The sequence below is a fragment of the Oryx dammah genome, unplaced genomic scaffold (assembly GCF_014754425.2).
Source record: "Oryx dammah isolate SB20612 unplaced genomic scaffold, SCBI_Odam_1.1 HiC_scaffold_26, whole genome shotgun sequence".
In the NCBI taxonomy this organism is placed as follows: domain Eukaryota; kingdom Metazoa; phylum Chordata; class Mammalia; order Artiodactyla; family Bovidae; genus Oryx; species Oryx dammah.
In genome coordinates, this window is record NW_024070210.1 from 15,842,447 (window position 1) to 15,857,332 (window position 14,886).

General features: G+C 43.5%; 1 protein-coding gene across 12 annotated transcripts in view; it reads right to left on the reverse strand.

The window, feature by feature from the left end:
- Positions 1-14,886, reverse strand: part of TTLL5 (tubulin tyrosine ligase like 5) — a 308,459-nt gene that overhangs the window by 134,657 nt on the left and 158,916 nt on the right. Inside the window, exon 31 of one of the 12 annotated variants that reach the window (XM_040226053.1) lies at positions 5,767-6,217. The exons of the other annotated variants lie outside the window; for them this stretch is intronic. Coding sequence (XP_040081987.1) covers positions 6,211-6,217 — 7 coding nt within the window. The 3' untranslated portion in view covers positions 5,767-6,210. Of the gene's footprint in view, positions 1-5,766; positions 6,218-14,886 lie in introns of those variants that run through there. 12 annotated transcript variants of the gene reach the window in all.

Here is a 14,886-nt window from a genome sequence, read left to right on the forward strand (position 1 = left end):
GGAAAAGGGAGATGTTCTACTGTCAGAGCGATGCTCTAAACCCTCAGAGAAATGGAGGAACAGCAATTTTCAAAACTTACTATTTTTCCAAAATGGAAGAAGACTCTTGTTTGCCTCTCCTTTGGCAGTGATCAGAAAAGATTAGAGCTGAAAATGGAAGAGGGCTATTTCACAGCAGTCACAGAAAAAAGGGAGAAAAAGGGGGGAAGTAGGGTGGGTATGCTTAGCACCTTACTCCACAATTTTATATTTACCCTCCCAACATGCAAGTTCCATTGTGTATTCTATGCACACATAGTAAAGAAAAAAAATGTGATATGGGAACATAGTGAGAGAATCTGTGAAGTGCTGAAACAGCATACCTGGCAGCTGCTAAAACAAAACTTCAAAGATCTGGCTTCTTTGAAAAGCCATCAGGCAGGACCCCACCCACTCCCTCTGCTAGCCACAGCTTCCCTGGGAGCTGGTACACGTAACCACTTCCGCATGTTTGGCTCTGTTCCCCAGGGCTATAGCAACTCTATAAGCCAAGTCAGAACTGCCAGCCAAGCAGGTGGGGGGGGGGGGGGGGGCTGGGTACGTGGAGGGAGGCAAGACCTCTCTCCACCATCTCGTCATGGGCGTATCCCAGAAAATAAAATGATAATGTTAGGATCTGCTTAAAAAGTCCCTTCCTCTCAGCCAGCCCAGCTCTTGGTTAAACACTAGTAATTGGTTAAACACTAGTAATTCAGAAGCTCTGAGCTTTTGAGATTCCCAAGGCATTAAAATATGCCCCTTCCAGTACCACAAATTAGTTCAAGAACAGCATCTGTGGTAAATCTCTAGATCTAAACAAAAGAGCCTAATCAAGAATATGCCTTTCTTTGTACTTTTTTTTCCCCCCCCGCTGACAACCTTGGGTCTTTATCACATATTTGAACCTTCTGGGTCAACCATCTTGTCCCGTGCTGCCCAGTATGGCAGTGATGAGCTACTTGTGGCTTTTGAGTACTTGCAATGTGGCTAGTATGATGAGGAACTGAATTTTTCATTTTACTTAGTTTTAATTAATTTAAATATTTCTAAATCCACATGTGGCTTGCGGCTACCATATTGGATAGCACTGATCTAGCCAGTTATTCACCAAACGTTTACTGAGCACTTTTTACAGCACAATGTAAGGATAGAAAGATTTGCAAGATTCAGCCTCTGCCCCTCAAAAGCTTACACTCCAATACAAGAGGTGAGACAAGTATACAGATAACTATAATACAAGGAGGCGTGGTGTGTGTGACAGCAGAGGGAAACAGATAGATTCTCTAGGCAAGAACACTGGAGTGTATCACCAGGCCCTTCTCCCAGGGATCTTCCCGACCCAGAGACTGAACTCACGTCTCTTAAGTCTCCTGCACTGGCAGGCAGGCTCCTTACTACTAGCGCCACCTGGGAAGTCCAGGTCACTTCTAATACCTAATAAAATGTGAACGTTGTGTAAACAGTTACTGGACTATAGAGAATTCAAGTTTTGCTTTTTGGAACTTCCTGAATTATTTTTTTCCCCTAAATACTTCAATCCATGGATGCAGACCTGTGGATACGAAGGGCCGAATAGAAGTCTATCATATAGAGGACAGAGAGGAGAGAGGAACTACTGCAAAGGACACCAAAAATCTGAAACATTACACACATACACATATTCAGTAAACGTCCCACCTTATTAGTCAACCAATGTGAAAAGGCTGAAAGGAAAGAGACAGCCATCCTATACTGGGCTGTCAAAGATGCTGGATGCCCTTTCGCCCCTAAATATCTTCTAAGAGTGGCTCTCGAGATTCCGTGGGTCTGGTGGGGTGGGGAGGATGTTGGTAAAAATAAGAGTTTCTGCCTTTTCCTCTTCTTTCACAGCCTGCCTCTTCCAAGAGCACCTCTCCCCACCCCCTCCCTCCCAAGGCAGAGGGCCTTTCGCTTGTAGGGCACTTTTGATCTTAGATAACTAGAAAGAAATGAAGAGGACCTGGTGACTTGGGAAGGTGGTTGTGTGAGCTCTGAACTCAATGGAGAAGAAACAGAGCTTCCTTCCCTAGTGTTCGGATCATCAGGCTAGGAAGAGCCACAAAGATCAGTTCTCTGGGAATTAAAACTGGACACTAAGCCAGAGCTTCCTCTGAATTATATCTTTTAGGAACATGCGTTTGGTGGATGAGGAATAGAAGGAAGAGAAAGTCTAATGATGTTTTCTTGGGACGTCATCAGGGAAGGTTGCAGAAAGCCTAAGCTGGGCTGAGTCCTGTAGCAGGAAAGAGTTTGGACATGAAAAGACACAGGTGAGGAGCAGGGAGTCTGTTCATTCATTCGTTCTTTCTTTTACTTAATATTTGTTCTTCATGTTTAAGTGCCTACTGTTTACCAAGGCACTGGGATACAAGAGTGAATAAGACAGCTTACACTTTCATGAAGTAATCACAGGGAAACTAACAGGATAAGCATTATAGAACGGTATAAGGATAGGAAAATGTACCATTTTGATCCATTGCATTTGGCTGGAACTAAATATGTGAAGAATAAAATTGGAAAGGTAGACTGGCGCCAGATACAGGTATTCACTTTGAAAATTATGTTTTGTTTTGTTTTTCTTTTTGTGTTTGTGGTACATTGGAAGGTCCTTTTATTTCTTCCTTAAAACTTTTGTTATCATTATTAGAATTAAAAAAATACAAAGTAAATCTTTAAAATAAATAGGACAAGTTAGAAAATTTAGCCTTGAAAAGTAGAAGCCCATTTGTACCATATTTTCAAGACATAATCTCCAGCTTATCTTTATCAGTAATAAGTCAGTATTTTTGCTATCTTTGATTTTGTTTTCTATAGTTTTTTTACTTACTTGTGGCCTGGAGGAATCAGAAAGTATGACTGATGCCTCATAAGCCCCAACATCAATTTCTAGACTTTTATAGTTGAATGAACTGAAAACTCTCTTTTACAGTTAGGACCCAGCTTGATTTCCGTTCCTATCACTTTAAACTAATACATTTTATCAGCCAGACTGGTTCCTACTGATTGTCCCTTGAAAATGCCTGAAACCCCTTGTACGTACCTCTCTTTTTCTCCCTCCCCTTTCCTGCACCAGTCTGTAGCCTATATAACCTAGGACTGTATTTAAACCCTTCCTCTGCAGAGCCTGATCTTTCTACCCATCTCTAAGGCCTTTCCTGAACTGCAAGCTCCTCTGAGCCCATATAAGGGCATCCCAGGTGGCGCTAGTGGTAAAGAACCTGCCTGCCAATGCAGGAGATGCAAGAAACGTGAGTTTGACCCCTGGGTCAAGGAAGATCCCCTGGAGGAGGGCATGGCAACCCACTCCAGTATTCTTGCCTGGAGAATCCCACGGACGGAGGAGCCTGGTGGGCTACAGTCCACAGGGTCGCAAAGAGTTGGACACGACTGAAGCAACTTAGCATGCATGCACACAGATTCCACATACCCTCCACTTTAATCACTTGCTCTGTGCTTCATGTGCCAAAAATAATTAAACTCCCAGGGAAGTATTCTCCAGACCGTCCTGCTGAGTGTCAGCTCAAACGTACATGAGTATGCCACACATTTCTTGATCTCATAGATGCTCACATAGAGACAAGCACAAAGTAAGCATGCAATTGTCTCTTAACTGATTAACTTTAGCCTCTCTGCCTACCCAAGCCTTAGCTGCCCTTCCAGAGTCACCTCACACATGTTTCTTTACCATGAAGCTTTTGCCACTTTCTCCAGTCAGAGTGACCTATTTCTCCTCTGAAGGTGTACCACTCACAGCATGGTCCTCGTTGTCCTCAATTAAGTACATATTGCCTTACACTGCTTGTGTTAATAACTTAAATGACTATCAAATTTTCTCCTTGTGGACAGAGAGACCCTGTCTATTACTTCCTTCAGAGTCAGCCCCCTGCCTTGCATTTAGGAGATATTTGGTAACATGTTAACTTTTTAAGGATAACATTGTTTTAACAACTACCAGATGAAGCCATTTCCCAGCTGGAACATTACTTATTACCAGTTTCACCTTTCTTTTCAAGTATTTCAATATACTAAATATTTGGTGAAGAAGGTAACAAAACTCTTCTCTTAGGGTCTTGTATTTCAAATGTCAGCGTTGGGTTCAAGCAGCTAGCAAGATATTTGAGAACACTAATAACACAGGCAGATTTTTTCATCTACTCAATTTTCCTTAGTGCAACCCAACTTCACAAGAACACAATTTGATTTCCTTTAGCCTTTAAGTACAACCTACTTATTACTACCCCCCACTCTGGTTTCCTTACCTGTGGTACCCGATTTTCCTGTGAAAATTTCTAGATTATCGTCACATTACTGAGATGCATCCATATTTCACTTTCATCACATAAAGACAGTAAAACTTCTTTTACAAAACCAGGCAAACACGGTATTAATTATTGGCTTTGAAGCCAAATTAAGTCTTAGCCTGATAATTCATGAAGGCTAAAAATATCCCTTTATTGCCTCTAAAGTATAAGAATGGTCCAGTTAGGATAAGAGTTCTGCTGTTACTTATTACGAACACTTGGGCCTGCCATGTGACACTCTGAATTCCTAAACTCTCATATACTGCCTCTCTCACCTCCAGCCCTACTCTCATGTCCCAAAGAACACTTGGTTCCATATTAAAATGTTACCTTTTAAGAGGAGCTTCTCTATTTTTCCTTACAAGCATTTTAATTGTAATCAAAAATTTAATATATGGGTCCTCACTTCACAATAAAAGCAAGTGAGGTAAACCTCAGGGATTAGGTATAACTGCTTTCTCCACTGGGATACATATGACACCACCTCTGCGGTGGCCAGCTGCACGTAAACTCAGCGGTGTAGCAGCACTGTATCTCAGGCGAGTCTAATTTTGTGTTACTCTCTTTTCTGGAGAAAGAACAGGTACCAAGAACCTACACCCAAACCAGAACTTACACCAAACTTTTGCTCTGCACAATGGCTGCAGGGATGAGAGAATCTTTACTGCGATGGCTGCTGCTGAGTCGCTTCAGTCGTGGCCGACTCTGTGTGACCCCATAGACGGCAGCCCACCAGGCTCCCCCGTTCCTGGGATTCGATACTACAAGCCTATCGTTTTATTAAAATATAGAATCAAGAGGGATTTTTTTTCCTCTTAGCCTTTCAAACCCTAGAACTTAAAGAATTGACATCTTCTTTGTATTTGGTCAGTAACATGCTGAGAGTTTTTTAGCAGTAAGATGGGCAGGAGGGTAGGGTGAGGTCTATTAGCTAAAGGTTCCAGGGAAGCCAGCTGGTTGTCCTAAATGTGTTGAGTCAACCTTAAGGAAGCTATAACACGGTCATCAATGTTTCTCTGCAGTCGTCAGAAAGAAAGATACAGTGTTTATTCACCACTGTGCATCTTTTCAACTGTCAGGGCTGGTAACCAGTTCCATGGGAAAGATGATAGAAAAACTGCATGAGAATTAAACTGAAACATTAATTAAGTAACTTTGATAAAACTTCCGAATTCTAGAAAAGGAGTCTCATTCTGCTTGTGCATGGACTTTTGTCATTCAGTCCTCTTAAAACCAAAATAATCATCAATTGTGGATGGATATCAAATTACAGAGTGAGTGGCTAGAAAGGAAAGGGTCTTGCCTCTAACAGTGGCTCTGTATGTGTCTGAGTGTGCAGGTGTGTGCGCTAATCCTGAGGAACTGTAGGTAAGGTGGTTTACCTTAGATGCTGGGGCAGGGGGGGACAACCTAAATTGGAAGCATGCGACCCTGGCAAATCGCGGCGCGAGCTGCATTGCGTTTTATTTTGACGTGCAGATAAGAAAAGATCCCCCGTCTTTCACGCCCGAGTCTGGGCCCAAACATTCCCGAACTTCCTTTGCCTAGGCCCCGGTATGAGGTCCAGCCAGCGAGCTTTGACACACTTCCAAAGTTTTTACCAACATTCCTTCGAAGAGGCAGAAGTCCAGCCATGCTGGCCTTGGCACGGACGCCTATGGCGCTCGGCTCTCTGGGTGCGGGAGAAACTGGAGACCGTCCCGGGGCCTGAACTGCCACGGAGCTAACGCCTGAGAGGCTGCGTGTCTGGCTGAGCGAGAAAAGCAGCAGAAAGGACTCCGGGCCTTGATCACGCGTGTGCCAGAGGCGTGCGAGACTCGAGGCGGAGGAGTGGCAAAAGCTAAAACTCAGGAGGAAGGTGGTCAGGTAAACTTCATTTTCTGGGAAGGGAAGGAGGACAAGGAGAGAACTATCACTTCGGCAGCACTCCGACCAAGCGAGTTTCCTTCTGGCTTTTAGGCCGCACTCCGCCCCCCACCACCACCACCCCCAAAGTGGTTTCTTTTTGTGATTGTGCTCTTTGGCTACAGAGTGTTGTTTATATAACAGGATAAAGTACAAAATTATAAGCTCCAAACTCCTCCAGAGAAAAGCTCTCCCAAAGCTCGACCCCCAGGATGGATGGAAAATATGAGTGTTTACTGGCTGGGAACACTGAGCCGCAATGGAAATTTCAACATTGGGGAGAAGATAGCAGAGAGGAAGGGCCTGTTGAGTAGAAAGAAGTCACCCTTCAACAGAAGGGTCAAAGGAAAGAAAGAGTCTCTCCTGTTGGCCCCACTCTGATACCCTCCACTCCTCAGCTGCAACGGCCGCATCTCTGCAACACCGCTCCACAGGGCACTGCCTGTGGCTCACGGCCAGTTTCCTTTAAACTAGATACTAAAACAAGGAGTGGAGGAATCCCAGATCCCAGGCAAGTCCAATTTTTAAGTTTCTCCTTTTTTTTTTTCCCGCAGGAAGGGAACTAAATGGTATCAAGAACCTCCACCCAAACCAAGCACTACACTGGCTACTTTGACATGCACAACTCAACTAAATCTTGAAAAAACTTAATGAGGTAGGTATTATCATCTGTGTTTTTAAGCAGACGGGGAAACTGTGGCTCAGAGAAGCCAGGTTAACTTGCCCGAGGTCACATACTCAGTAAGGCAAATCCTAAAGTCCCTCCTCTTTTCACTACACCATGCCATCTTGCTAACAGAGGTTGAAGGCCCCCTTTCCTATAAAGTTAACCTGCTTTTAAAGAATATATCAATAGAATCATTTAAAGGACTGGTTCCAGAATAATTTCCCTAAAGGGAGAGAATGGAGGCAAAGCCTTACCATTCTGGTAAATTTTTTTGCCTAACTATGGGACTCTCTTTTAAAACCTAATACCTTCCTCCTCCTAGTCTCTTTATCATGGTTTAAAGAAATGTCTGACTTTAAATTTGCTGTCTTAACCATTTTTATGAGTACAGTAGTGTTAAGTATGGTCACACTGCTATGCAAAAGATCTAACTTTTTCATCTTGCAAAACTGAAATGTTACAGTCATTAAACACTAATTCCCCATCTTCTGTTCCCCCAGCCCTTGGCAATCACCTTTCTACTTCCTGTTTCTACGATTTAGACAACTTTAGGTGCTTCACCGGAGTGGAACCCTACAGTGTTTGTCTTCCTGTGACTGGCTCGTTTCTTGCAGCACAATGTCCTCAAGGCTCAGCCACATCCTAGCGTGTGACAGGGTCAATCCTTACATCCTCTTCTGCATTCCCTTTCTTCTACCTGCTTGTGTCACAAATTTAACTCTTTGTTATATGCTGCCCGACACTGCTTCCTGTTCCACATGTATGTGGTTCCCTCTTGCTGCCAGATGATATTTAGTGATCCAACAACAGGTCTTGAAAGTCCTTTACAACCTACCCAGTGCCCTGCAGAGCTTCCCTGGTGGCTCAGTGGTAAAGAATTCAGCTACAATGCAGGAGACCCCGGTTCAATCCCTGGGTCAGGAAGATCCCCTGGAAAGGGAATGGCAACCCAGTCCAGCATTCTTGCCTGAGAAGAGGAGCCTGGCAGGCTACAGTCCATGGGCTCACAAAAGAATCGAGAGCAACTTGGAGACTAAACAACAGTAACAACAACAACAAAGGGGTGTGTACCAGGCTGAAAGCAGAAGACAGCTCCTGGCCAGTGAACTCCAGGAGACAGGACAATTCGGTCTTACTTGTCAGTACTCCACAGCAGCTTTACAATTCTAAAGTACAGTTTTAGAACTCTAAATTGTAAAGTTCTAAAATACAGTTGTTTTCCAGAGTGGAAGCCACCTGGCCAAGCAGCCTAGGTCCATTATGTCACAAAAAAGAGGAACAGATTCAGGGCTGTGCCTTCAGCCTCCCCCATCCCTTAACATCAAGGAACAGACAAATCTCCAGGTTTGTGTGTCCTAACACAATGCCTAATACACAGAAAATGAATAGAGGGCTCATTTTTAAAGAAAATAAACTCAGTATTTCTGAAGACTGAATAAAAATGAAAAGGTGGGAAGTCAGAGTCCTGAGTCTCTAACAACATTCATAAAAAAATAATCTAAAAGAAGGGAGAAAAGTATTAGCTGAACTGGTATCAAAAGCTCTGGAAATTGGTCCCAAAAAATTAGGTAAAAGAAAGAGACCAAACTATAATTTATTATTAAAAAGTAAGCAGGCAGAAGAACAAGGTAATGTGAAATAGCACCCAAATTTCCAAGATTTGTGGCTTCATTGTACCCCATTCCCCAGGACTGAATTTAAAGTTCTAAAATACAGTTGTTTTCCAGAGTGGAAGCCACCCAGCCAAGCAGCCTAGGTCCAAGATGTCACAAAAAGGAGGAACAGACTCAGGGCTGTGCCTTCAACCTCCCCCGCACCTTTAACATCGAGGAACAGACAAATCCCCAGGTTGTGTGTGTGAAAAAGCCAGAGATGGATAAAAATAATTCAATGACAAATGCTGGAAAAACATACAAAGGGGCAGAAGCCAGACATTCGTGGGATTCCCTGACAGCTCGATCCACAAGGAAGGGCTGGACTGGAAAAAAACAGAGCTTCAGGCTCCTGCCAAGCTGTCTGAGGCCCTGTTCTTCCCAAATCATTCCAAGCAGCAGCCAAAACTTTACAGTAACCCTTCCAGGTCTCCCAAAGAAAGATGCACTCCTCACCTAGAAAGTGCTCCTCCCTGATGTGGTCCAGTTCCGTGCAAGGCTGGCAGTATAACGAGGAGGTGCCTCTCAACATCAATTCTCAGCTTTGAATAACTCCCCAAGTGCCCAGAAAAGTGGATAACTAAAAGGTAGCTTGAAAAACCCTAGCCATTTCATTGGCTAAAGAAAAGCTTAATAGCCAAGTATCAGCATCTAGGGGTTTCCCAGGTGCTTCAGTGGTAAGGAATCTGCCTGCAACAGGAGATGCAGGTTCGATCCCTGGGTGAGAAGGATCCTCTGAGGAAGGGAATGGCAACCCACTCCAGTAATTCTTGCCTGGAGAACCCCACGGACAGAAGAGCCTGGTGGGCTGCAGTCCATGAGGTCGTAAAAGATTCGGACATGACTGAGCTACTAAATAACAACAACATCATCGGTATTATAAAAGTCAAATACAACCCCTTTAAGAAAAAAAGAGGTCACAAACACTTGGTACCTGCATTGTGGATTGTATCATTCTCAGTCAGCCTTGTTCAGAGGCATACCTCAGGTTTCTAAACATGTGACTGCATTTGGCCCTGACTACCTTCTCTTCTGGAGATTGGCCTGCAATTAATCTCACTTATTACCTCTGAAAAGTAACAACAGAGGAATGGCTGGCCAAGTCCAACTCCGAGTGTCTAGGGAACTGCAAGCTCCACGGCCAGGCCTCAGACTGTCTGGGCAAGGCGTGGGCTCTCTGCCTTCCTCTCCCACAACAAAGCTCCAACAGGGACTCCAGACAGACCAGAGGAACCGAGGGATTTGAGGAGCTGGGCTGAGCTCACACTGACCCAATGGGAGACAACAGCCCTGGGCTACACTTGGGATGGTTTCAAAACAGCGGGGGAAGAACAAGGTTGTCTGGTGAAAACTTGGATGATCCATAAAATTGAGAACAATAGCAACACCACAGGGAAATGAAAAATAACACTATTTGCAGAGCTCTTGTGAGTCACTAGTTTTCATTCCTGTGGCTACCAAGTCACTGAATCCTCCAATATGCAGATGAAAAGTACAGCCAGCAGTGGATTCTCTTTACGTCTTTTCACTGTTTACAGGGCAGCCCCTGGTCGAGTGAATTATGAGAGTTTATCAGCACTGGAATCCACCGATGCTTTTGTGGATGTACACGTAAGAGTACCTTTTATTTACTTAGCACCCACTTCCAGAGAGATCAAAGTGCTTTAAGGACAACCTAAAAGCTCTCAAAACAGGCCAGTTTATGTGTAAGTATGCTTATCCAGTAAAAAGATTAAATGAATAGTTTAGGGTCACTTAGTGTCAAAACCAGTAATAAAACTCACAACTCTAAGCTACTAAGCCCTTATTCATTACCCTTACTACTAAGGAAGGAACAACAAGAGACTAAATAAATACTCACAAAACAGTGACTTACAGGTAAATAAAGAAACTGAGGCCTGGAACAGAGCAGAATGCTTGAGGGAGGTCTGGCTGGGGCCCATGTCATCACCAGTTCTGGAAGAACTACTTGAGAATTCACTTAGGGCTGCCTGTGGGTGGGGATCTCTGGGAACTCCCCATGGAATTAGATCTTACAAGCTGAGCTTCCAGGCTATCCTGGCAACCAGAGGTTGTCTGGGGGTAGGGGAAGATTTTCTAGGGCTACCCTGGACTAGAATGGGGCCTAGAAACTGACCTTGAACTTGAAGAAGAGGTGAAGGAGGGATGTTATGGTACAACTAACCCCCAAGGGAAAGGCCAGGGAACTTTGCAGGGGTTACTTTCTGGGGCCAGTGGCTGGGACGGTGATTGTATCGTGTGCCATTCCTACCACAGCCCATGAGCAGAGCCTAGCTGGGAGCAGGCCATTTACAGTGCTGGCCCCAGGTCCTGCCTCTAACCTGGATGGATCCCTCCGTTGTTCTGTGTCTCAGCGTTAACAGGTGTCACCAAGAGAAGGCTCTAAACCCAGCCATGATTTTCACTCCAAATTCAAACTATAAAAAGTACGAAAACTCAGGACTTCCATTGGCAGTCCAGTGGTTAAGAATCCGTGCTCCCACTTCGAGGGGCGTGGAATTCCCAATCCCTGGTTGAGGATCTGATCCCACATGCTGTGTCTGTCCAAAATGTACAGTCTTGACATTGTTTATCACATGGAAAAGAACTGCAGTCTTGGATAAAAACAATATATCCAAGACTGCGGAGAAAATGTTTTCCGTAGAAACAAGGTTCGGATTGTAAAATGAAAATGGAATATTTGGAAATATTTTATATGGAAAATAAAGCTCTGTGGCATAAACAGAATTTCTTTTTTTACGACTTATGTTTTAGGAATGTGGTTACTCTGTAACTGTAAATCACCAAAGGACAGACTTCTCCTGTGAAGAGAAGCATGTGGGAGGATGGCCTGTCTTCAAAAGTCCTGCCTCGTGGTCTTCAACACTTCCTAATTCTGAACCGAGATGGTTCTTTTCACCCTTGACCACAGTGATCACTGGTATGAAAGACACTGTACCCAAGCATGATGTAATGTGCTCATGTTTATCTTGCTTCCTGGGCAGAGGCTCTGCTTCCCAAATTAGTTCCTTAAGTCATCATTCTAATGGCAACAGATACCTGGACAACAATTAGGTATTTCCTCCATGCCTGAGCCTTTGGTCACCCTTCCTCAGGGCAGGGGAGAATCCAGAGAGGTGGCTGGCTGGCAGAGGCCTGGGGGTGGGGACCCAGTGAGACACTTGCACGGTAGAGCCTCTTTATTTGGAGGGAACAATATCCCTCAGCTGGTTGGAATACTTCATTGTAACAGTCACATTACTCTCTAGTTCATCTGACTCAGGGTCAGATACAATTAAACCCAGATTTAATAGCCATTAGAGCCAAGATGTACTAGGAATCTGTTTCTTCTTTTTTTTTTAATACAGGGAGACTTAAAATACAGACAGAGACTAGATTTCAATAGAGTGGTTTCTTTTTTAAAGTAGAAGTTGCTGACTTTATGGCCAGAATTTATTTGCATTTTATCCTCCCCCATTTTGCTCAACTACATAGAGGGAATTTCCTTCCCAATTTCCAAATGAACATTGTCCAGAGAGTCTGAGTTTAATTAGACAACCTACATAAAAATACATAAAACAAATATATGCTTCAAAAGAAAAAAAAGAGTCCAAAGTTACTGAAACACAGCATAATACAAGGTATAAAAAAGAATTAGGAGACAAGGAGAAAATATCAAAAGTCAATACATGAAAATGTTGACTATGAGCAAGGATTAAACAGTATATGCCACTGGGGTCCCCGCAATCCAAGCAGCTGCACTACCTCCATGCTCGACCCTCACTGGGGCAGAGCTGCTAGAGGCTAGAAAACAATCCCAACAGCACCATATCTCCTGTACCCATGGGCACTGGCTTCTCTGTGCACCTGTTCCTGCCAGGGTCCATGCCATCCAAGCAGCTGTTACACCTCCAGGCCTAGTCCTCACTGGGGCAGACTCAAGGCCTCCAGGGAAGCCTCAGAAGCAAACTCCTGTGGATGACCCACATGCAGAGGTGGGGATAAAACCACAATTAAGCTCCAGGGATGGAGTGACTAAGGAAGAGGATCAAAAAACTTTCTAAAAGCTGTATAAGCTGTAAACTAAACCCACAAGAACAACTACGTAGACTCTCTGCCTATGGAATATATAAAGGGATAATGAGTACTCCTACAAAAGAAAATTCTCTAGCTCTGTCAGCTCTGGACATTGGAGGCAAGCACACGTAGGAACAGGGCCAGATTAGAATCTGAACTGTCCCCACAGCAGGTCCAGAGACCAGTTCACCTAAGTACTGAAGGGCCTCCTAAGAAGGCGAAGGTGGGGTGTGGCTCACAGCGGTGAGGTGGGGTCAGGGGTGAAAATGCTGATAGCTGAGACCTGAGAAAAACATTTATTATTATTATTATATTTTTATTTCTTCTATAGTTGGTTCTGAATATTCTTTTTTCTTCTGTTGCTGTGGTTATTATCTCTTTTTGAACATATTTTTAATTTCTTTTATGTATTTCTACTTCTGTTTTAGCTTTTTGTGTTTTGTTATTGCTGCTGTTTTTCTTGTTGAAGTTTTACTTTAATATGCATGTGTCTTTACACATTTTGACTTAACTTTGCTTTTCTATTTGTTTTTCTTTTTTCACCATGTTCGTTTCTTTTGTTTTCTTTGCTTTATTCTTCAGTTGACACTCTGCTTTGGTCTTGTTTTCTGCTTTGTGTTTTAGCTGGTTTTGTTTCCAGTTGGTTGATATCACTTCTGGTTTCCTTTGTTCGCCAGGTCACTCTCTTGAACTTTGTTTTCTTTGGTTCCGTGTGTGCAGTATGTGCTGTGTGTGTGTATGTTCCTTTGTTTTTGTTTTTATTTGTCTGATTTTGCTTTTACCATTTGTCTGGGGTTCATTTTTAGTCTCTTGGGTTTTTGTTTGTTCATTGTTTGTTTTAATCCCTTTTATTACAGAATTCTTGCCTGGAGAATCCCAGGGACCAAGGAGACTGGCTGACGTCTGGGGGTCACACAGAGTCAGACACGACTGAAGCGACTTAGCAGCAGCATTGCCATAACAAACAGCTTGAGAGATCTCGGTTGCCTGACCAGAAGTAAGGCCTGAGCCTCTGGAGTGGGAGTGTTGAGTACAGGACACTAGAGAACTCTTGACCCCGGGGAGTATTAATCAGTGAGAACTCCCACGGAGGCCTCCACCTGTATCAAGATTCAGCGCCACCAGATCGCCTGCAGCACCTAGCACAGGATACCTTACCCAACAACAAGCAAAACAAAAACACAACCCAATCATCAGCAGACAGGCCTCCCACAGACACCCCAAAATACACCACCTCACATGGCCCTGCCCATCAAGAGGAAAAAAACTCACTTCCTCCCACCAGAATGCAGGCACAAGTGCCTTCAAACATGAAGCCTACACAGGGCACTGGACCAACCTCATCCATGAGACAAAAAGCAAGAGAAACTATGACCCCATAGCCTAGGGAAAGGCAGACCTCAAACACAGTATTTTGCACAAAATGAAAAGACAGAGAAATACTGTACAGATCAAGGAACAAGACCAAATAAACAAAGAGGAAATAGGCAAACTACTTGAAAAAGAATTCAGAATAATGACAGTAAAGATGATCCCGGACTTTCCTGATAGCTCAGTTGGTAAAGAATCTGCCTGCAAAGCAGGAGACCTTGATTTGATTCCTAGGAGAAAAATCTGCTAGAGAAGAGATAGGCTACCCACTCCAGTATCCTTGGGCTTCCTGGTGGCTCAGCAGGTAAAGAATCCACCTGCGATGTGGGACCTGCGTTCAATCCCTGGATTGGGAAGATCCCCTGGAGAAGGAAAAGGCTTCCCACTCCAGTATTCTGGTCTGAAGAAAGACTGTACAGTCTATGGGCCTCAAAGAGTTGGACACAACTGAGCTTTCACTTTCACTTTTCAAAGATGATCCAAAATCTTGAAAATAGAATAGAGAAAATGCAGGAATCATTTAACACATTTCACAAGGAACTAGAAGACAAAAAAAAAAAAAAATAAGTAAACAGTAATAACACAATTACTAAAATTAAAAATACTCTAGAAGGAATTGATAGCAGAATAGTTGAGGGAGAACAGATAAGTGAGCTGGAAGGTATAATGGTAGGAATCATTGCTTAAGAGAATAAAGAAAAAAAGAATGAAAAGAATTTATAGTCTCAGAGACTCCTGGGACAATATTAAATGCACCAACATTTGAATTATAGGGAGAAGAACAGAAAAAGAAAGGGTCTGACAACATTTTTGAAGAGATTATATTTGAAAACGTCCCTAACATGGGAAAAGAAATAATGAAGTCCAAGAAATACAG